This window comes from Schistocerca americana, chromosome 4 (assembly GCF_021461395.2).
Source record: "Schistocerca americana isolate TAMUIC-IGC-003095 chromosome 4, iqSchAmer2.1, whole genome shotgun sequence".
Lineage (NCBI taxonomy): Eukaryota > Metazoa > Arthropoda > Insecta > Orthoptera > Acrididae > Schistocerca > Schistocerca americana.
In genome coordinates this window covers 476,143,306-476,167,233 of record NC_060122.1, presented here as the reverse complement: position 1 = coordinate 476,167,233, position 23,928 = coordinate 476,143,306, and the positions used below count along the sequence as shown (strand labels likewise).

The 23,928-nt window shown below is 43.3% G+C and overlaps 1 protein-coding gene across 1 annotated transcript in view; it reads left to right on the top strand.

Moving 5' to 3' along the window:
- The window catches only part of LOC124612333 (peroxidasin), a 207,807-nt gene that overhangs the window by 97,668 nt on the left and 86,211 nt on the right, over positions 1–23,928 (top strand). Inside the window, exons 9-10 of the mRNA XM_047140476.1 lie at positions 7,979–8,315; positions 19,533–19,654. Of these exons, the coding sequence (XP_046996432.1) occupies positions 7,979–8,315; positions 19,533–19,654 (459 nt within the window). The remainder of the gene's footprint in view (positions 1–7,978; positions 8,316–19,532; positions 19,655–23,928) is intronic.

Below are 23,928 nucleotides of genomic sequence, written 5' to 3'. Positions count from 1 at the left end.
TGGTTTCTTTGAAATGCTACGGCCGACTTCCTTCCCCATCCTTCCCTAATCCGATGAGACCGATGACCTCGCTGTCTGGTCTCCTTCCCCAAACAACCCAACCCCAGAGTATGGGGCTGCTTCGATTTATTGTGAAAATACTGTATGTGACAAAAGAAAACTAAGAACGGCTTTGAATTCACCATAAAAATTGTTTAAGAATTCATATTTATTTTCAATCATCTGATATTATATCTGGTGCTGTTGCAAAGTAGATTGAAGTGGTAGGTATTTGTGGGCGATGAACGTGCAAAGTAGATTGAAGTGGTAGGTATTTGAGGGCGATGAACGGAATTTAAAACCTTGTTCGTACCCTGTAAACGTTTACTGTGGAGAAACGTACATAACTTCCCAGAATATCCTAGATTCTCCAGGAAAGGACATTTTAAGAACAAATTTATCCTAATAGGAGGAATTCGTAACAAAGTCGGTCAAGTGAATTAATGGGCGCAGAGAACCAAAAAAATGTTAGAAAAGGATTTTCTACTCCACATTATGTGATCAGAAGTATCCGGACACCAGGACGAAAACGACTTAAAAGTTCGTGGCGCCTTCCATTGGTAATGGTACAATTTAATATGGTGTTGGCCCAACCACAGCTTCGATGACATCTTCCACTCTCTCAGGTATAAGTTCAGTCAGGTGCCGGAAGGTTCCTTGGGGAATGACAGCCCATTCTTCACGGAATGCTGCACTGAGGAGAGGTATCGATGTCGGTCGGTGGCACGAAGTCTACGTCCCAAAACATCCCGACATGCTCTCTATGATTCAGGTCGGGACTCTGTGTGCAGGCCAGTCCATTACAGGGATGTCGTGTAACCATTCCGCCACAGGCCGTGCATTATGAAGAGCTGCTCGATCGAGTTGAAAGCTGCAATCGCAATTCCTGAATTGCTCTTCAACAGTGGGAAGCAAGAAGGTGCTGTAGGCCTGAGCCGCGATAGTGCCACACAAAACAAGGAGTGCAAGCACTCTCCATGAAACACACGACCACACCATAACACCACCGCCTCAGAATTTTACTCTTAGCACTACACATGCTGCCAGACGATGTTCACCGGGCATTCGCCATACCCACACCCTGCCATCGGATCGCCACATTGTGTATCGTGGTTCGTCACATGGCGTTTTTCCACTGTTCAATCGCCCAATGTTTACGCTCCTTTCACCAAGCGAGGCGTCGTTTGGCACTTACCAGTGTGAGGTGTGGCTTATGAGCAGCCGTTCTACCATGAAATCCATGTTTTCTCACCTCTCTCCTAACTATCGTAATGCTTACAGTGGATCCTGATGCAGTTTGGAATTCCTGTGTGATGGTCTGGATAGATGTCTGCCTATTACACATTACGACCCTCTTCAATTGTCGGCAGTCTCTGTCACTCATCAGACGAGGTCGGCCTGTACGCTTTAGTGCTGTACGTGTCCCTTCACGTTTCCAGTTCACTATCACATCCGAACAGTGGACCTAGGGATCTTTAGGATTGTGGAAATCCCGCGTACAGACGTATGACACAAATGACACCCAATCACCTGACAACGTTCGAAGTCCGCGAGTTCCGCGGAGCGCCCCATTCCGCTCTCTCACGATGTCTAAAGACTAATGAGGTCGCTGATATGGAGTACCTAGCAGTAGATGACAGCACAGAGCAGCTGATATGAAAAACGTATGTTTTTGGATGTGTCCGCATACTTTTGATCACATAGTGTATAAAGCTGGTCACGATGCTTACTTCCAGCAACGGCTGTTTCTCTCACGCCACCATTCAATCTTACTATCCAGTATTACAAGAGATCCAACATTAGTCATTAGGATGATGCTATCGAGAGCTCAAAAATCCCAGTATTGATAATGTCGAGAAAATGGAACATATTTTCGACGATACGCCATACGCCAGCACCAGCGTTCGCTGAGCTCCTGAAATGGACAATAGTCTGATTCACTTACGATTAATCTGGGCAAATAATAGATGGCGCTCCACTGACAGTCACGTGATCAGAGAAAAGCACTGACCGCTCCCGTACACGAAACGTAAAACCGATTCAATGCAGTTGCGTATCAACACTTCTTCTTCCTATCTTTTCCAAAAGTTCTAATGCCATTTTGCATCCGAATAGAAATAGTGTTTCTGATCCGTAGAGGACTTACGGCTTTACAGCTGTGTGATAATGCATTAATTTAACATCTTTAGAAACTTTTTTTTTTTACTGTACAGCTTTCTCACTTTCAGGTATATACTTTTCATTTAATTTTTCAATTTTCTGTTTATGTTTTCACCCAGATATCCTCTGGATTCCTTATTCCATCTATGATTGCGAGATCGTCTGAAAAGGCTAAGCAATTTACTCGTATTACTTCTTTCGATTTACCACGCTTTGTTGAGCTATTGTCTTTTCGTTTGTCTTGCTCTGTTTTGCATTCTCTTATTATTGTTTCCAGCACACAGTTGAGCATTAGTGCCGAGGGACTGTCTCTTTGTCTGACTCCTGGTGAATTTCTAAGGGACTGGTAGCATTTCCAATAAATTTAACTTTAGATACTGTATTTGTAATAGTTCTGTGTTGTTATTTGAGGAGTTTTCGTATTTAATGCAGGCGTCTTCAAGATTCTGAGGAGTGAGTCTCTGGGTAACGAAACATAATCGTTGTCATTTGGTTATCTGCCTTGCGGCACGTTTAGACTTTGTAGCCTTTGTGGTCTGCTTTCTCTTCAGCTTTTCTTACTTGATGTACCAGTGGAACAGTGGGAGAATTTTTTCAATAAGAATTAACTAATATAGATAACAATAAAATGAATTAAAATACAAGAAAATGTGACAACCTTGTCAGAATACACAAGTTACATATGTGTGGTCTAGGTCGTATTATGTGTGGTACTTTGGTCCAGGTCATCAGTGATGTACCAGCAAAATTACTTATATTCTCATAGCTATTGTTAGGTCAATGTTGCCATACGCCTTCAAATGAGATACTTATAATACTTGAGTACTGATTATCATGGGGATTGTAAAATAATACTTTGGAATTTTGTGTACTGTACTTAGATGCTACTTTGATATTTGCCTATAAAGTCGCTTATGGTCAATACTACATTTTTTCTCCTCTCATGGAAGTTGTCCTCTGACATAACTTGCAAATGTGCCCAACATCATTTTCTAGCCCTTTAGGATTACTGTACTGTTCACCTATCGTTGCACTCTTGAGTTGCCACTTAACCAATTGTATACTTGATGCAACATTGCATTCCCTGACACTTAGCTAATGGGTATATGTCCGTTATTGTTTGATTTTAGCTAGTCAAATATTTTGAGCAGTTCTTATGTACCATGACATTTTGACCCATTCAGATAGTTTCCGACTCATTAAGGTCATTAGACAGAATATGATGACTTTGGATGATGTACTTAAAATCCGGATAATCATCTCATACGCTACTACACCCAGCCTTAATGCAACCTGAGAATCATTTGACATAGTTGTAGCTGAAACTCTTAGCCTTAGGGATGGTATACATTTTATTTTGAGATTTATGTTCAGACATATGGGTGGCCTCCTATATTTCTGTCTTTCTTCTTTCCCTTTTATTCAGTCGATTCCACTTGGTATAATTCTGCATAATTGTATAGGACTTAGATGTAGGGAGATAGACATTTTGATATACAGAGACTGAGAATCTTCTTTGTAACCATGACTGTATGAGGCAGCTGCTGGCTTTGCATTATTCCACTCAGCACAATGTGGGGTTGTCCTACATAAGGATCCTAATGAAGTGCCTACGATGACCAGGTGTTTGATGATTTTATAGTACGACTGCATTGGTTTACTTCGTGAATGCAATTCGGTTTTAAGACACACTCTTTTATGCTTTTTATCGTAAATATTGCGGCAGCTGTTTGTCGTACCACACACAATACGACTTAGATCACACATATGTAACCTATGTATTCTGACAAGGTTGTCACATTTTCTTGTATTTTAATTTATTTTATTGTTATCTGTAGTAGTTATGTCCTGTTCCACTGGACATACGACTGTATGCAGTACATTTGATGTGCTACATGGCCTATTACAACTGTGTGGTATGGTTTTATGAATATTAGCGTATACATATGTTCATTCGAGTAAAACAGTGAAAACTATTAACGACAGCATGACACAGGCAGAGGCATATGTGCCCTAATGTTGCACATAATTTTAGTTATATACAATATGTTTTTTGAGCCACTCAGATAGTTAACATGATACCTGTCAGTTATCAATGTATGTTCTATATTTTTTATAATAGTACATTTCTTCTACTCATTGTACAGGGGCCTGAAGATGGCATTAATATAACGCCGAAATTGGTAGCACATAGAAGTTCATAAAATAAAATAAATTTCTACAATACATACGGCTGTTAGTAAATTATTGCATCAAGAAGTTCGTGCCACCCGTCGTCTCACGATACATAATGGATCAACGAAGATATTGCTTCTCTGTTGAGTTACAAACCTCTTTAAAATCAACAAATGTTAGCACTATTTTTATAGGATAGTAGCAAATCCGGAAATGCTTTGCTATTGCAAAGAACATATGGGAATTTGGATATATGTCCTCATTTCCTTCTCCTTCTTCTCCCCCTCTATGTCCATATCGTCACCCCTGCTCTTTCCATGTACTCCTTCCCCTCTCTCTGATCTTGAGTCTTGTTTACTGTTACTGCAAATTCAAAATCCGTATTAGTGTTCTGATCATAAACTGGTAAGCGGTAAGCGCAACTTTTCTGTTTTCTGTAAAAACGTCTGCGAGAAACAAAAGAAACCAGGACATTTTTGTTTATATAACTTTTGTTTAAAAATATATTTAATTTATGGGAGAAACAATTTTTCTAATGATTTAAATGCCGCACTATCGTCGTTACAAGTGATTTGCAAAAGAAGACAAAAACCGCACGTATTCACAGAAGGGCAAAGCACAGTATTTTATTCCCCGTATTCAGTTTCAACAGAAAACCTGTACATTGTTGATTGAAAAAGTATATTGTCTATGTCCATATAAATATTAAATAGAGTTTCCTTCAAAAATTGGAGTTAAATTGATCAAGAATTTTTCGAGATCTTTCATACCTACTTTTTCCATACCGAATTTTGTATATTATATACGAGAGTTGACTGAAAAATAATGCCTCCACCTTCGTAACCCTTCAACAGTTGGCAACACTGGTATGCGGCAGGTACTGGCTTGTTCCCTAGCCTCTTCTCTATAGCTCCAGATGCCGGGAAGCCTTAGTATTGAACGGCTGTGTTGTTACTGGGTAAAATATGGAACCCCGCACAAACGGTCGGTCAATGCTGATTAAGCAACGTGCAGTAAGTGAATACTTGACAGCAGAAGGTGTCACCCCAAAGGAGATTCACCAGAGAATGAAAGCCGTTTATGGTGATTGTGTTGATGTGAGTGCTGTGCCTCGTTGGGCGAGTAAGTTTAAAGGTGTTGAGGCGGGAACATATGACCTGCGTGACAAAGTGTTCGACGTCCTGTGACAGCAACCACAGCAACCACCGAGTATCACAAACAAAATGTTCACAGATTGATTCAGGATGATCGTCGTATCACTCAGAAAGAAATTGCAAGCACAATCGGCATTTCAGAAGAGCGTGTCGGTCACATTATTGCTTTTCTTGTCCATCGGAAGATCTGTGCACGATGGGTACCCCGGATGCCAATTCCTTAAACGAAAGCGCACAGACTAGAAATTTTGTAGGAACTACTCTCGCGTTACGAGAATGAAGATGACGCCTTTCTCCATTCAATTGTGACAGGAGACGAAACGTGGGTACACCATTACTTCCGGGAGATGAAACGTCGGTCTATGGAATATCGACACAAAGACTCGCCCCAGAAAAAGAAATTCAAGAAGCAGCCGTCAGCTGGAAAAATCGTGCACACTGTGTTCTGGGAAGCACAATAAATGCAGTGTTTTATCACAACGCTGCGAACTCTGAAACGATGGCTATCAAGAATCAGAAAGGAAAACGGAAATGTTTTACTGCAGCATGACAATACCAAACCACATACTTCATGTGCCACTACAGTAGAACTTCAGAGACTGAATCTCACCCCCGTACTGCACCCTCCATGCAGTCCAGATTTCCGATAATGAAAGACGATCTGCGGGTACATCATTTTGCTTCTGATGAAGACGTTGAGATAAATGTGAGACTGTGGTTGCGGAAACAGAGTGTCGACTTCTTCCGTGACGGCTACAGAAAACGTGTTCATCGTTGCCAGAAATGTATCCAATAGGATGGCGATTATGTGGAAAAATGTGCACTAGTAACTAAAGATCACATTCTAAGGATTATTTCTGCGTTTTATTTATTAAAATATTCCCATCCAAACCCAATTAACGATGGTGGAGGCATTATTTTTCATTAAACCCTCGTATATTAAGAAGATAGAGCCTATGTCCATCCAAAGATTTATTGGGGTAACGTGGAAAAATACTGAAGTAGATCGCTGACGTACTTTCCCCGATTTTTGGTAACAATGATCCCCCTTTCTGTATTACCGACGTACTTATATGTTATAAGACTAGGTATTCCCGGTCACGCTTTTCTGTGGCGCCGTCTGATTAAATGGAAAAGAGAAAGGACACGTTTCTACTACTGTGTGTATGGTAATTGCATATACGTCCTAATTTCCTTCTGCCCCCTGCCTGTATCCATCTCCCCTTCCGCCTCTCTTTGTCTATCACCTCCTCCTTTGTCGTCGCTCTGGCTAGCGCCTCCTCCCTCTTCTGTCAATCCATCTTCTCCTTCCCCCCCCCCCCCCCTCCAACTCCCAATTTTTCATCTCGCCCTGCTCCCTCTCTCTGCCCCTCTCCATCGCTTCTTCCCTCTTTCAATGTCCATCTTTTCCTCTACCCCTCCATCTCCTCTTAACCCCTTCTCCCTTCCATCTCTTCCTTTCCGTTTCCTATGTCCATTTGTACTGTATGTATTGTACGTGAAACGGGGGCCTAGAAACGATGGAGAGGCTCCGTCCCCGCCGCAGCCGCAGTGGTCCACAACCCCACGACGACTACCGCAGTCCACTTCAACCCTCCGCCACCCCACACCGGACCCACGGTTATTGTGCGATTCGGCCCCCGTTGGACCCCCGCAGCGAACGTATCACACCAGACGAGTGTAACCCCTATGTCTGCGTGGTAGAGTAATGGTGGTGTACGTGTACGTGGAGAACTTGTTTGCGCAGCAATCGCCGACATACTGTAACTGAGGCGGAATAAGGGGAACCAGCCCACATTCGCCGTGGCAGATGGAAAACCGCCTAAAAAGCATCCACAGACTGGCCGGCTCACGGGACCTCGACACAAGTCCGCCGGGCGAATTCGTGCCGGGGACCAGGCGCTCCTTCCCGCCCGGAAAGCCGTGCGTTAGACCGCACGGCCAACCGGGGGGGGGGGGGGGGGGGGGGCTCCTATGTCCATTTGCTCACACTCCTCTGTTCATCACCTACTCCCCCCCTCTCGCCTATTACTGCAAATTCAGATTCTGTAGTGGTATTCTAAACATAAGCTGGTGAGTCAGTGTAACGGGATACGTTGCTCATAGAAGTCTCAAGTTCGTTTGTCCAACTTCTTAAATCTATGAAAGTTATTCACTGCTTCATTTGAAATTTTGACACAACATTGCATCCAAGTACGCGCCTGTTTTTTTATACACCTATTGGAGCTCCATGTAATATTCAAGATGTAATCCGTTATTTTAGATGATATCAGATTTTTGCACAAAGTACATTTATATATTTATTGAATACAAGATTTTCATATCAACATTAAAATCGTAGGCATGGGTAACACGTTAAATTGCGGATGATTGCAAGTGATATCTTCCGCGGGCTGTGGGCAGTGGTTGGGATGGGGTGGGCTGTAACTGAGAACTTGTACCGCCCACAGGTCAGGTGCTGCGCGTGGAGCACGCCAAGGAGAGCGACTCCGGCGTGTACGTGTGCCGCGCACAGAACGAGGCGGGCAGCTCGGAGTCGGCTGCGCGGCTCACGGTGACGCCTTACACCTACCTGTCGGCGCCGGCGCCCACGACGCCCCCGCAGCTGGCGGGCCCCACAGCCGCTTCCGGCTCCGGCGAGGCGCCGCGGCTGCTGGTGGCGCCTTACGACATGGAGGCGGCCACGGGCGGAACCCTGGAGCTGCCCTGCCGCGCGCAGGGCCGGCCGCGGCCCGTCATCAGCTGGACGCGCGACGGGCGGCCCATCCCGCAACTGCCAAAGTACAGGTGGGCGTTCTCTCTGCGTTATCGCCAAGGGAAACTACGTTTGGACAAATAAGTAGGGCAACATACGGGGTGTTTCAGGGAGAGAATAAGGGAACAATTGATAAGAATGTGGGAAAGAAATACAGTAGAAGAAGAAGAATGGGTAGCTTTGAGGGATGAAGTAGTGAAGGCAGCAGAGGATCAAGTAGGTAAAAAGACGAGGGCTAGTAGAAATTTGTGACTGAAGAAATATTGAATTTAATTGATGTAAGGAGAAAATATAAAAATGCATTAAATGAAACAGGCAAAAAGGAATACAAAAGTCTCAAAAATGAGATCGACAGGAAGTACAAAACTGCTAAGCACGGATGTCTAGAGGACAAATGTAAGGATGCTGAGGCTTATTTCACTAGGGATAAGATAGATACTGCCTACAGGAAAATTAAAGAGAACTTATGACAAAAGAGAGCCACTTGTATGAATATCTAGAGCTCAGATGGAAATCCAGTTCTAAGCAAAGAGGGGAAAGCAGAAAGGTGGAAGTAGTATATAGAGGGTCTATACAAAGGCGAGTTACTTGAGGGCAATATTATGGAAATGGAAGAGGATGTAGATGAAGATGAAATGGGAGATACGATACTGCGTGAAGAGTTTGATAGAGCACTGAAAGACCTGTCGAAGCAAGGCCCTGGGAGTAGACAACATTTCATTAGAGCTACTGACGGCCTTGGGAGAGCCAGTCCTGACAAAACTCTACCATCTGGTGAGCAAGATGTATGAGACAGGCGAAATACCCTGAGACTTCAAGAAGAATGTAATAATTCCAATCCCAAAGAAAGCAGATGTTGACAGATGCGAAAATTACCGAGCTATCAGTTTAATAAGTCACGGCTGCCAAATAATAATGCGAATTCTTTACAGACCAATGGAAAACTGGTAGAAGCCGACCTCGGGGAAGATCAGTTTGGATTCCGTAGAAATATTGGAACACGTGAGGCAATACTGATCCTACGACTTACCTTACAAGCTAGATTAAGATAAAGCAAACCTACATTTCTAGCATTTGTAGACTTAGAGAAAGCTTTTGACAATGTTGACTGGAATACTCTCTTTCAAATTCTAAAGGTGGCAGGGGAAAAATACAGGGAGCGAAGGGCCATTTCCAATTTGTACAGAACCCATTTGGCAGTTATACGAGTCGAGGGGCATGGAAGGGGAGCAGTGGTTGGGAAGGGAGTGAGACAGGATGGTAACCTCTCTCCGACGTAATTCAGTCTGTATATTAAGCAAACAATAAAGGAAACAAAAGAAATATTCAGAGTAGGTATTAAAATTCATGGAGAAGAAATAAAAACTTTAAGGTTCGCCGATAACATTGTAATTCTGTCAGAGACAGCATAGGACTTGGAAGAGCAGTTGAACGGAATGGACAGTGTCTTGAAAGGAGGATATAATATGAACATCAACAAAAGCAAAACGAGGATAATGGAATGTAGTCGAGTTAACTCGGATGTTGCTGAGGGAATTAGATTAGGGAACGAGACACTTAAAGTAGTAAAGGAGTTTTGCTATTTCGGTAGCAAAATAACTGATAATGGTTTAAGTAGAGAGGATATAAAATGTAGACTGCCAATGACAAGGAAAGCGTTTCTGAAGAATAGAAATTTGTTAACATTGAGCATGGATTTAAGTGTCAAGAAGTCGTTTCTGGGAGTAAATGTATGGAGTGTAGCCATGTATGGAAGTGAAACATGGACGATAAATACTTCGGACAAGAAGCGAATAGAAGCTTTCGAAATGTGGTGCTACAGAAGAATGCTGAAGATTAGATGGGTAGATCACACAACTAATGAGGAGGTATTGAATTGGATTGGGGAGAAGAGGAATTCGTGGCACAACTTGACTAGAAGGAGGGATCGGTTGGTAGGGCATGTTCTGAGGCATCAAAGGATCACAAATTTAGTATTGGAGGACAGCGTGGAGGGTAAAAATCGTAGAGGGAGACCAAGAGTTGAATACACTAATCAGATTCAGAAGGATGTAGGGTGCAGTACGTACTGGGAGATGAATCAGCTTGCACAGGATAGATTAGCATGGAGAGCTGCATCAAACCAGTCTCAGGGCTGAAGAAGACCACAAGAACAAAACAACAACAACAGGTTGTTTGCGTTAAGAGCGTCCAAAAATTTAACGGGGTGTAGAGGACGCTCCACTGAACAATATGAGGTAGGGATCGTGGGGTCGGAGAAGCCAAATTAGGGAGATAATAGGAATAAGTTCACATCACTGTGTACTATTTTATTTACATTACTTAACTGCAAATACCATCAGTGATACAATGAACGTATCATTTGTACTGTATCTTACAAAATTTGCTGAAACTAACTAAATGGCTCTGAGCACTATGGGACTTAACATCTATGGTCATCAGTGCCCTAGAACTACTTAATCCTAACTAACCTAAGGACAGCACACAACACCCAGCCATCACCAAGCAGAGAAAATCCCTGACCCCGCCGGGAATCGAACCCGGGAACCCGGGCGTGGGAAGCGAGAACGCTACCGCACGACCACGAGATGCGGGCACTGAAACTAACTGCCATGGACCTTAGTGCAAGCATGAATTGGCGAACAAGATTCTGAAGCATAGTGATAAATATACATGGTGTGTTTCGAATCACATCACAGGCAGCTGCAATTCTGGTAGCTAATTCCATCTCCGTATCCACAGGGGTTTCATACGCGTATGATTGTAGATATCCCCACAGGGAATAGTCAAGTGGATTCAGGTCAGGTGACTTCGCAGGCCATTGAATAGGACCTCCTCTTCCAGTCCAGCGACCTGAAAATACTGTACGGGCACTGTTCCATAGTACTGTACTGTACGTCTGTGAACCTCAGTGAGTAATGAACGGGGATGTCGTTGATTCATAGCCCTTCCGTCATAGGATAAAGTAAACATCATACAATAGATCCGACTGATGGACAAGTAAAGAAAACAAAACCTACATCGTGGCTTCCTGGTAATCAGGCTCGCCCTACTTGTTTTCTTGCAGGAAATAAAGATTGTACGTGTAAATGAAGAACACAAAAAAATGGCTCTGACCACTATGAGACTTAACTTCTGAGGCCATCAGTCGCCTAGAACTTAGAACTAATTAAACCTAACTAACCTAAGGATATCACACACATCCATGCCTGAGGCAGGATTCGAACCTGCGACCGTAGTGGTCGCTCGGTTCCAGACTGTAACGCCTAGAACCGAACGGCCATTACGGCCGGCATAAAGAGCACAGTAAACTTCTAGGAATGTTAGTTGTAAATAAGCTGGAAGACAGTAATGATAGACAAAGCGGTAGACAAGTTTACTGTAAACGAATTTAATGTTCCATGCAACGCGCTGAAAAATTAAGTTCCAGGAAGAAACAGAGATGCAGCAGGTGTTGTAGTCAATGGAGACCAACAACAGGAAATCCTAAATTATCCTTTTGAAATGGAGAAGTGATTTTATGGATTTACAGTGAATGTCCTACAAAAGTTAGCAGTTGATAGAACGAAAGAAAATACTGCATCATTTCTATAGTAATAATGTATACGAGACAGTGACTAGACTGTGCTCTTAAGCAGGGAGAAGTGGTCACTTGTAAGCCCTCAGAAAAATGCATTAATTCTTGTATATTACTTTCTTTTCACTTAAAAATATTTTGTACGGGACCTTAAAGTGTAAGACGCAGTTAACAAAATGGAAACCAACAGAAAAAAGCAAGTAAACTGTTCGTTAATTGAAAAGGAATTGTTATGAGTGTTAATGCATTTATCCCCCTATGAGGCAAGACTGCCAACGACTTCTTTGGAAAATGTTTGCGGTTGCGTACGGAACCATGTCTGTTCCAGGCGGCCACGAATGTCTGTCTTCACGGATCCAAAAATATGGAAATCGCTTGGAGAGAAGTAGGGAGGATATGTAATGGCTTCCCTGAGAAACTTCTGCAGCGTGGTGGAAACAACCATGAAAGAACATAGGCGGAAAGTTTGTTGGCAGATCGTTTCGAATTTGCTGCAGGAATTTAGCTAGGAACCTATTACATACGCTTCATGCAGTCCCGACTTCTCGTCATGTGATTATCATATTTTTGGAGCCATGAAGAAAGACATTCTTGGCTGTCGATTTACGTCAGATGAAGAGCTGCATGCCTGTGTAGAATCATCGTTCCGTAGACAACCGGAAACATTTTTCCATGTAGACATTGATTGTCTTGTCTCAAACGGAGATAACTGTATTAACAATTATGGCTATTACTTTTGAATTAACATACGTTATCTTACTTTGCTCCTGTATGTCACGTTTTCATTTGACTGGTCCTTATACACTGATTCAAAATTTGTGTCAAGCTTCTATCATAGAATTGGAAGGAAAATCAGCATTGGCCGGATTTTGTTGTTTTATTGTCAGCAAAATCGATTTTCAGTCACTTAGTGACCATCCTCAGTGCTGTAATATACAATTAAAATTGGTAGGCACTGGAATCAAGCTATAACCACAAGCTTAGAGCGATCACATGAGTTTATGTATATACATGTATATGGTGTTTGCGTAAGAGTGTGCAGAAATGTAACAGGACTTAGAGAATGCTCCACTGAACCGTTTGAGATAGGGAACCTTGGAGAAGCCAGTTTCAGTAGCCCCCCCCCCCCCCCCCTTCGGAGGTTCGAGTCCTCCCTCAGGCATGGGTGTGTGTGTTGTCCTTAGCGCAATTTAATTTAAGTTATATTAAGTAGTGCTTAAGCTTAGGGATCGATGAACTCAGCGGTTTAGTCGCATAGGAACTTACCTCATATTTCCAAAATTTCGTTTACAGCTCTAGAAAAAGACGTATTTTCTGTCACAACCACATTTTCCTTAGTAAGGGGATCTCGCGCCTGTTGTGATTTATCATATTTTCAAGGCGCGTTGATAACCTACTATCTAAAACAATACCAACCCACTTCGGCAGAACTTTTTCAGTCGGTTTTCTGTACTACGCGAAACGTAGCAGAACGGAGATGGTTTTAAATATACTAAATTTATTAATTCAAAATAGGTGGAGAAGGAATGGGTAATGATGACTTTGTATACAAATGATTTAGTTGTAGTCGCCTAGTTCATGGTCTCTTTTTGCGACCTGAAGACTTTCGGCATTAGTGATACACAAATGAAACCATGAAATGAAAGAAAACAAGATGTTATATAAACATTGATGTTGTAAAAATGTACTACACAGCGTATGAGCGAGGTAACAAACATATAAATGAATTACTTTACATCAGACGACAGAAAAAATAACGGAACAAGCCACCACTATCAAACTCACTGACACACTGATGGCACATATCCGAACTGGTTTCACTACTTCTCCGCAGGCAGAAACACTGTCCAGCACAAGAAACATGCAATCGCCATTTTTCCGCTCTGGCCAATTAATGCCACCTTCCCCGACGTCAGTACGCTCTTGACGAAGGAGATAATTTTTTCTTCATTGTTACTTCAAGTCCCTATAAGTGGGCCGGCTGGGAGTAGGTAAAATCGGTAAAATCGCTTTTCAGCCAAAGGTTACACAAATTGAAAAGATGTTTTAAAATATATAAGAAAAAGGGACCATAAACAATTTTTAATGCATTGGTGGATAATATTTTAGACATGTACCTAAAAAAGGTAACGATAAATCATTTTTTAAGGAAAAACACAGACTGACAATATTTATCTATTTTAGCCTCTACAGATTTTATGCTACATTTAAAATACAATAAATGATGATACTGTGAATCATGCTATGGTGTAATAGTGATACCGGTGATGGATGCATAAAAATGATCATGACGGAGGCGAAATGACGAGAATGACTATGGCATCCTGTGGAATCGCAGTTAGCGGCTAAGAATCAGCCATGTGAGGGTTGAAACTCCTGCGGGGAGGGAGGACAAGGCGTGAAGGTTAACGGAAGATCTAATATAGAAGTAGTGGCGCAGCAGGAAACCGGATTTGTGATTAGTGGCTCGGATATTGGGTGCCAGAACTGGATTTGACTCCAGCTAGAGAAGAGGATGTGGGCTATGGATGAGTTGGTTTAGGATGAGAGCTGGGGGAAAGAGATAAATAAACAGTATTGTCTACAGTCATCATAACACTGAAGTACTTTAGACTTACGTGGAGTACTGATATCCTGACCTTTATATTCAGCAGTAAACAGCTTACACCGCTGTAGAGCTTAACCCTTGAATTAAGCACGACGAATGCGTTCCTCCATGGCCTCCTCGTTCTAAGTGGCGTCGTCGCATAAATCCGTCAGCAGCATTCTGTGGCTTGTAGCTAATGTAACATATATCACATTGCACATATATAGGAAAAGAATCCACTACTGTGCAACTACGTTAACGATGACAAACTGCTGGAATATACGTTCTTGAGTACTGTTAATCAATATGAGATCTTCACCAGCAGACTAATAGTAGAGATAGAGAAGATCCAACGAAGAGCGGAAGTCTTCGTTATGGGATTGTTCAGTCGAAGTGAGAGCGTTAAAGAGGTGGTCATCAAACTCCAATGGCAGATGCCACAAGAGAGGTGTTATGCATCACGTAGAGGTTTATTGCTGAAATTTTGAGAGAACTGTTTCCGGGAAGAGTCGGAAGACATATTATCTTCTCCTACATAAATATCGCGCAATGACCACGATGAGAAAATTCGAGAAATTGGAGCTAATACGGAGGCTTACTGACGATCATTCTTCCCACGTGCTATTCGCGAGTGAAAGATGGAAGGCGTGGGGAGGGGGGGGGTCAGTTAGTGGTACCAGAAGTACCTTCCGCCATGAACCGTCAAGTGGCTTGCGGAGCGTAATATTAATGTAGAATGTTATAATGATAGTAGTTAATACTTCCTCCACTAGAGGGTACCTTCCGTCAGTCAAGATCATGTACTGTCGGCCAATTACGATGTTTTTCATTGACATATTGGTAAGGACACAAAGTATGGCAGTCATTATCTTGAAGGGAAAACAGCTGCTCAAATTCTTTTGGTGTTGTTTGCGATTCGCTCGGAAATCGTTCTGTATACAGCTCGACAACTGGTACCGAGTAAAGTGGCGCAGCTCTTATCACAGTGAACTCACATTCAGGAGGACCACGGTTCAGATTCTCGTCCGTCCATCCAGATTTAGGTTTCTGCCATTTCCTAGATCACCCCAGGCCAATGCCGGGGATGTTTCCTTTGAAAGGCCCCTACCGACTTCGTCTCCATCCTTGAAACAATTCGAAATTGTACTCGATGTCAACGAGACGTTAAAGCCCAATATTTCTTCTTTCGACAACTGGCACCCTTGTGCAGACTTGCTTGACAAACTAACGGGTAGTAACATCGACGGTTGCCAGCACTTCATGGCAAAACAGGTTCAAGTTCTCTAATTTCATGAAAAATCTGTGAATGCCAAAAAAATAAAGAAGTAAAGAAGCAAACAGACGCAGACGTATTGGAAGGACGAGACAGCTGTCGTGATGGCCCACACGTTCCGTGGCGATACGTTTCCAGAAGTAAATTCAAGCTCCGGGTTCCCATGAATTACAACAAAATTATGGGAAGCGTAAATACGAGCGATTACCAGTTTCCCGCATCTCGTGGTCGTGCGGTAGCGTTCTCGCTTCCCGCGCCCGGGTTCCGGTGTTCGATTCCCGGCGGGGTCAGGGATTTTCTCTGCATCGTGATGGCTGGGTGTTGTGTGTTGTCCTTAGGTTAGTTAGGTTTAAGTAGTTCTAAGTTCTAGGGGACTGATGACCATAGATGTTAAGTCCCATAGTGCTCAGAGCCATTTGAACCATTTGAATTGCTCAATGAACTGAGCGAAAGCATAGAATGTGGCATCTTAGTGTAAGTCGTGAATTAAGCAGCTGCAAGAATAGAGAACCAATTTACGGTAGCGACGATAGTTGTATTACTTATCCGCAATCTGTAGTTAACGAAATATAAGAGGCATTCAATAATTAAAGAGACAAACTGATTTTGGAAAAAACTGCGTATTTTTAGAAAATGAGACTGTTATTGCTTCACAGAATAATCCCTATCAATATCACGAACGAATAGTGACCTTTTTATAGTTATACCTTTGTCTTGTTGTTTGAGCCACTATCCCACAAATTCATTGACCCCTTCTTTGTTGGTGAACTTTTTTTCCACGCTCTGTCGCTTTCAAGAAAGAAATACACGAGAGAGCCAAATCTGGGCTTTAGGGAGGATAAGGTAGAAGAGGCCAATCCATTTTTTCAATGGTTTTCTGGGTCAGGTGGGGTTGAGGGCGAGCATTAGCTTGTAGCAGTAACACGCCTTTTGTTTTAGATCCCGGGCGTTTTTCTGTCATTGAATATCTGGGTAGTAGGCATTGTGTATTGTATGCTGATCTTACAATCACAGAAGACGATGTCTTGGGCATCGTCTGAACTATCCACTTATAAAAATTTCTGCGCTTCATACAATCTTCACCACACTGTAAAATCATTCGACAATAGATTTAAGCCGCTTTCCACCTTCGGAAATAAAATCCGGGTCACTGAACGTTGTTCAGCTAATGTGGAAACTTCATACGGATGCTTGTAATCGTTAATGCAAGACTGAGGTTAAAAAACAAGATATTTTTATGTGTAGGCTGTTCTCAGCTCATCCTCGAGACGCCAAAATAAAGTCTTGAAAGTACAAAACTACTCGTACAAACCGTTTCATTTCTACATCATTTGTCTCTATAATTATTGAATGTCCCTACAATTAGCCTGCACTGTTACCTGGTGCTACTGTTTTAACTGCAGTGACTGATTTACACATTCTTGAAATGCGTAGAATTTTTTTCCTTCTTATTATTAATATTATGATAGTTTCCAACTTGGAAAACCATGTACGGGCCGACAATGCCTATCGCTGACGAAGCCGTGTTCTTCGTTACGTTACGAGAACATGCCGAGGCAAACACAGGAGAAAATTGCCACTGACTTATTTGTTCATTACAGTTTGGTATGTAATATTTTGTGTCAACAGCTGCTTCATCCTTTAGGTCTTAACGTATTACAGGCCATGGGACCGCATTGTTAACTACCTGGGCTTGAAATTGAACGCTGACAGGATGACGAAGACAATCAGCTTCCTGACTTTGGTCTGCTTACGCATGAGACTCGCATTACTGGGGAAGACTTGTGCATTTTGCATAGGTCACATGTACGGGCGGATGGAAACCCACTTACGCCAGTTGTATGAGGACATAAGAGCCGCGCGGAGTGGCCGCGTGGTTAGAGGCGTGCATGTCACTTATTGTGCGGCCCCTCCCGCCGGAGGTTCGAATCCTCCCTCGGGTATGAATGCGCGCGCGCGCGTGCGCGCGCGCGCGCGCGCGCGCGTGTGTGTGTGTGTGTGTGTGTGTGTGTGTGTGTGTGTGTGTGTGTGTATTGTTCTTAGCATATGTTACTTTAAGTTAGTTTAATTTGTGTGTAAGCCTAGCGACCGATGACCTCAGCAGTTTGGCCCCTTAGGAATCAGACACATTTGAACATCAGAAATAATTAACAGTAAACTTATGGTATGGAATCATGGGCGACTACATGGTTGCGTCAGTGTAGAGAAGTTCCTACAAGATCATCTGCTGGCGTGATTGGAGGAGATTCCCTTACGTATCAGAGAGAGGATGTGGTTCCAGCGTGATGGTGTCCCTGCGAACCTTACAGAAACACTGCGTTCAGCAATTAACCATGCTTTCGACAATCGATGTCCCGGCTGGGGTGGACATGTACGTCAGCCTGGAAGACCCACGGACTTCACCCCATTACATATCTTTCTCTGAGGCTACATGAAAATCTAAGTGTATTCTACCACTGTAACTCAGAGAAGGAATTAGTTTCAAGAATTTTTTCAGTGGTCACAAGCATACAGAACATGCCACACGTTTCCCATCGAACACGAGCCACCACACTACGTCGGAACAGTCACTGTGCTGAAGTTTATGGTGCTTATTTTGAACACTTCATGTCACACTGATTATAACAAAACACATTTAACATTGCTTTGTTCTGAATGAATAAATGAGCCGGCCGTTGTGGCCGAGCGGTTCTAGGCGCTACAGTCTGGAACCACGCGACCGCTACGGTCGCAGGTTCGAATCCTGCCTCAGGCATGGATGTGTGTGATGTCCTTAGGTTAGTTAGGTTTAAGTAGTTCTAAGTTCTAGGGGACTGACGACCTCAGATGTTAAGTCCCATAATGCTCAGAGCCATTTGAACCATTTTTTTGAATAGATGACCTCCTGGATACTCCGTACTCGCATTGTATGCAATTTTGACGCCTGATAGTTTGACGAAATATTCATCAGGTTGGGGATCGAGTTTTAAACAGCTTGCATACTTTGTACGCTATTAACAGATTTTTGAGCTTTTAATGAGCTGCGGGTTGCGAAATACTGATATGCACTTTCTAAAGTAGAATGGAAAGACTGGTAGAAGCCAACCTCAGGGAAGATCGGTTTGTGTTTCAGAGAACTGTAGGAACACGTGAGACAATACGAACCCAGCATATCTTAGAAGATAGGCTAAAGAAAAGCGAACCTTTGTTTACAGTATTTCTAGATTTAGAGAAAGCTCTTGACAATGTCGACTGGAATTCATTCTATGAAGTTCTGAAGACAGCACCTATGGTGCGCAAAGATGGTGGTGCCATGTTGTATAGTGAAGAGAGACCGTAGCAGCGAGAATGCTCGAAGCGTGCAGGCCAGCCGGGAGAAGGCAGCTGAGGCGGCCGCCCCTTTGGGGTTACAGGATGGACTCGCCCGGTGCCCAAGACGAGAATGCATTTCGGCGCTGGTCACACGTTATTTTGCGCAAGCTGTACCTTATTTTGTGTTGTTCTGTTAGCGTAGATGCACTAAGTGAACAAATGAACCACAGGGTTTTTGTTGATAACATGTACATCATGTTATTAAAAACGGAAGTTTAAGAATGAACATTTGCTCGAAAATACCACTTTTCATGGATAAAATCTAGTTCTCGTAATGTAGTGAATTTCTTCTAAGAATTAGTATTAGTCCTATACTGACGGTGTAAAGCTGACAACAGATTTTTAACGGCCGTCACTGCCAGACATTTAAATTCATGTGCCAAGAATGAATACAGACGGCAAGAGCTAGTTGAATGAACAGTGCGGTGCTATGGTGACGCTGGATTTGTGTGTGTTGTCAGGGTGTCACCGTTCGGCAGCCTGTACGTCCACAACCTGTCCCAGAGCGACGCGGGGGTCTACCAGTGCAGGGCCGACAACCTTCACGGCCACATCGAGGCGCACGGCCGACTCAGCATCAAGGGTAAGCCCGCACTGCTGTCATACTCCTAAAGTAAGCTGACTGGCCACTGACGCACTAGATGGTCAGAATCTCTCTTATAGTTATCCATTTATTATCTAAGCTACGTAAAAACTCCACATTTGACGCTTATTGCATATGGAGATTACAAAGTAAGGCGTTCTTGATTATTCATTTCTTATTATGAGCGCCACTTTGACATTCTAAATTGTGATAACTGCAAATGTAAGATACTTATGCTGTTAGGTGATATGAAGGAAAGCAAAGAAGAAGAAAATGTTGTGCCTGTTACAGATGAAAGTTCCTCAACTTCTTCTTACAGCCAGAAGGGTACTGAACTGCGCCCGCAGTGCAGGGCAACGTAATCTAGAGGCGGACGCCAGCAAATGGGAGGGAGTCCCGGAATGGATAAATATAGGTCCTCGACGATTTTCAATGGAACCTTATACCATTCTTCATAGAAAATAGTGGCAAGTGGTTGCAATGATGATGGAGTTGCGTAACGGAGATGCGTAAGTCATCCTCGTGCCGACAAACCCAATCCTCTACGGCTTGGGAAACAGCATCCTCACTGCGAAGCAAACATTCTACTAAGGCATGGACTAGATCGGCCTAGATGGTCACATAATCCTTAGCAGTACTGCGATCTTGCAGAGTTACAATGGGGCCCATGGAATACCACGATATGGCTGTCCAAATCATCACCGAACCCCCGCCATGTATCGCTATGCGTAGTAAGAAGTCTGCAACGTACGCTTGGGTAAGCGTACGCCAGACAGAATATCGGCCAGAAGCTAGAAACAGTCTGAAACAAGACTCGTCCGACCAAACAACCTCCTTTCTGGGCTCTATAGGAAGATTCATAGCTTCGGCACCATATATTCCTGTTATGTGCCTTTGCAGCACTGTTGATCAGTTTTGGAATTCCAGTTTGCCTGCACGTCCCTGCTTATGAACTCCGATCGTGTTGTTTTGGTGCTGACAGGGTTCGCGAGTGCGACGTTCACTTCTTCAGCTGGCGTCCTCTTACTTTTTGCCACAATGACCGTCTGTCGTAATTACTCAGCACACACTTTCGTCCGCTTAGTGGCTTAACGCATGATCTTTCCCCGCTTGACCTGTGCGTGGTAAAAATATTTGATTACAGTGCTTCCTGAAACAGACAGAACTTCGACTACCTAGGTTACGGAAGCTCCAACCGTACTAGCATCAACAATTTGCCCCGTTCGAATTCAAATAGCTCCAGAAGAATGCACTTCCATTTATGCAGAACACTGGTTTGATGGCGACTGGCACTTGAAACATACTGAGAACATTTCACAAGTGCCATTCATAGTAACACACAACAGCACCACCTGAAGGCTGCGCAAGCATCTATATTTATGTTAAAGGGCGTATTTCTCGCGATGATTTCATATTTTTTTTCCAACCCCTGCGCGATCATTGTGCAATGGACGCAGCATCTTGGCCCCATATACGCCGTTCCACTCTTGCCGTCGCTCCTCCACCACGTTTCTGAACAAAAAATTAACTGAGGGGGCAATCAAGGAACTCCAGACTCCCTTTAGCGGTTTTGAGGGCACTATATTCGTAACGGATTCAAGAAATATTACTACCACTAGGCGCAACAACTAGTAGAAGATAGCTGATTTAGTGATACGAACGGAGAAAAGCATTTTTAGTTCATGACAGCTGAACTCCATCAAGGATTTAGCCAAACTCGATTCTCATAAGTAAAATGGAACTGAAAGACAATGACCACAATTGTTTAACTTTCGATGCTAAAAAGGAATGAAGGAATGTATTATAAAAGCAAAAAATTATGCCATTTTTCTCACACGACGTCGTTTTTCTGCCCAAAAGTTAGAGATCTTAGAAATAAGTGATGAATGAATGAGCTCCCTACTGCGTTAAATATAAAAACCACCAACACGCAACTGACATACATTATTGTTAAGAAAATTGGTCATTCAGTAAACATCAAAAGTAGGAAGACACAGTTGTATAAGAAGGGAAATTACGCTATGATTTACGATGCAATATTTTGCTGATTGACAGGAGCAAGAACAATAATCAGTCGTAGCTCGGTGCCTCCAATAAAGCTCACCCGTCAATGCGAAATATTTTGAAATTCAGCAAGGTGAAGCATACTTCTGGAGGACAGCAGTGCATGGAAGTGAAAACGATACAGAAGTCATACCAAATTAACTGTCTGCGTTACAGTGTATTTATTCGCATAGATTACACGTTTCGCAGACCCACATCAACCATTTAAAACGTAAGGGAAAAAATTCAATGCAATTTATATGGCCAAATGTTACTTAAACGTAAAATATACACTGAGCAGCCAGACCATTATGACCAACTGCCTAGTAGTTGGTATTTCAACTCATGGCACGAATAAACGCGGCGAATCGTCTTGGTAGTGAAGCAATGAGGCCTTGCTAGGTTGCCGGAAGGACATCACATCTGTACACAAAAGTCACCTAATTTCTGTAAATTCCGGGGACAGGGGGCGATGAGCTCAGATGTCACGATCCGTCACATCCCTGAAGTGTTTGATCAGGTTCAGATCTGGCGAGCTGAGCGGCCAGGACATCAATTGGAACTAGCCACTGTGTTGTTAAAACCACTCCATCACTTTCCTGACCTCGTGACAGGGCGCCTTATGTTGTTGAAAAATGCCTCTGCCGTCGGGGAGAGTGATCGTCATGAAGAGGTGTACACGTTCTGTAACCGGTGTACCATACTCCCTGGCCGTCACGGTGCCTTGTAAAAGCTCCACTGGACCCATGGATGGCCACGTGAGCACAATGGAGCCGCGGCCAGCTTGTCTCCGTCTCGCAGCTCAGGAGTCAAGGAGCTGTTCCTCTGGAGGACAACGGATTCGCGCCCTACCATCGGCATGATGAAGAAGGTATCGGGATTCATTAGACCGCCCAAATCCAACGTTCAGCATCAATAGTAGTGTGTCCCTTTCAGTCGTAGCTGCCGACGTCTTGCTATTAACGTTGGCACATGAGTGGATCGTTGGCTGCGGAGGCCCATCGTTAGGAGTGTTCGGTGCACTGTGTTTTCATACACACTTGTACTGTGCCCAGCATTAAAGTCTGATGTTAGTTCCGCCACACTCCTGTTTTACCAGTCTGCCCAGTCTACGACGTCCATCTGTAATGATGGGTGACTATCCCAACCCTACGACGTCTGGACGTGGTTTCACTTTGGTTTCATCGAGTGTTCAAGACACTTACCACATCACTCCTCGAACACACGACAAGTTGTGCTGTTTCCGAAATCTTCGTGCCGAAACTTCGGGCCACTTTAATCTGCCCTCGTTCAAACTCAAATAGATCCTGCACCTTGCCTGTTCTACACACGGACAGCACGCCCACTGGCACTACAAGCATTGTGCGTGTGTCTGGCCAGCAGTCATTCCTCGCCAGGTGACGCTGCTACCGCCTGGGAGGGTTTGTGTCAATAGTAGATCGATGGTCATAATGTTCTGGCTGATGAGTGTATATAACTGCAGAGACATGTATATGCAGCATAGTGCGTTCAAGTACTACTTTTCATATGATACAGATAAACTGTATTCATTTTTCACCTGTGCTTTGATCTGACGATAGCAATCTACTGAAACAAATAATTTATATGAATAAATAAAGTTCAACTCACATATATCGTCTGCGCTGCATCATGGTCGCCGACCTCTTTAACGGACTGCTGTGTACCATTATCAAAAATATGTGCTAATGGCAACTTAAGAGAAGATAAAATTGGACAACTATAAGCGTCGTAGTACAAACGAAACATGTAACTGACGTTGAAAAAGATACTACGAAATGAAGAGATGCTAGTAAGTGTAGGAGGAGGAGGGAAGTGTGTAGAAAACTATAATGAGGACACAGGATATGATAGTGGCCAATGTGTTCAATGAATACGTCATTAGGAGGAAGTAGATGGGGAATACCGAATAGAAGACATAGACGAGAATGTGAAAAATAACTTACTGACACATGGAAATTTGACAAGATAGGATGGAATGACCCATTACAAATATAACTTCTTAAACTGTTAGCCGGCCGCGGTGGTCTCGCGGTTCTAGGCGCGCAGTCAGGAACCGTGCGACTGCTACGGTCGCAGGTTCGAATCCTGCCTCGGGCATGGATGTGTGTGATGTCCTTAGGTTAGTTAGGTTTCAGTAGTTCTAAGTTCTAGGGGACTGATGACCACAGCAGTTGAGTCCCATAGTGCTCAGAGCCATTTGAACCATTTTC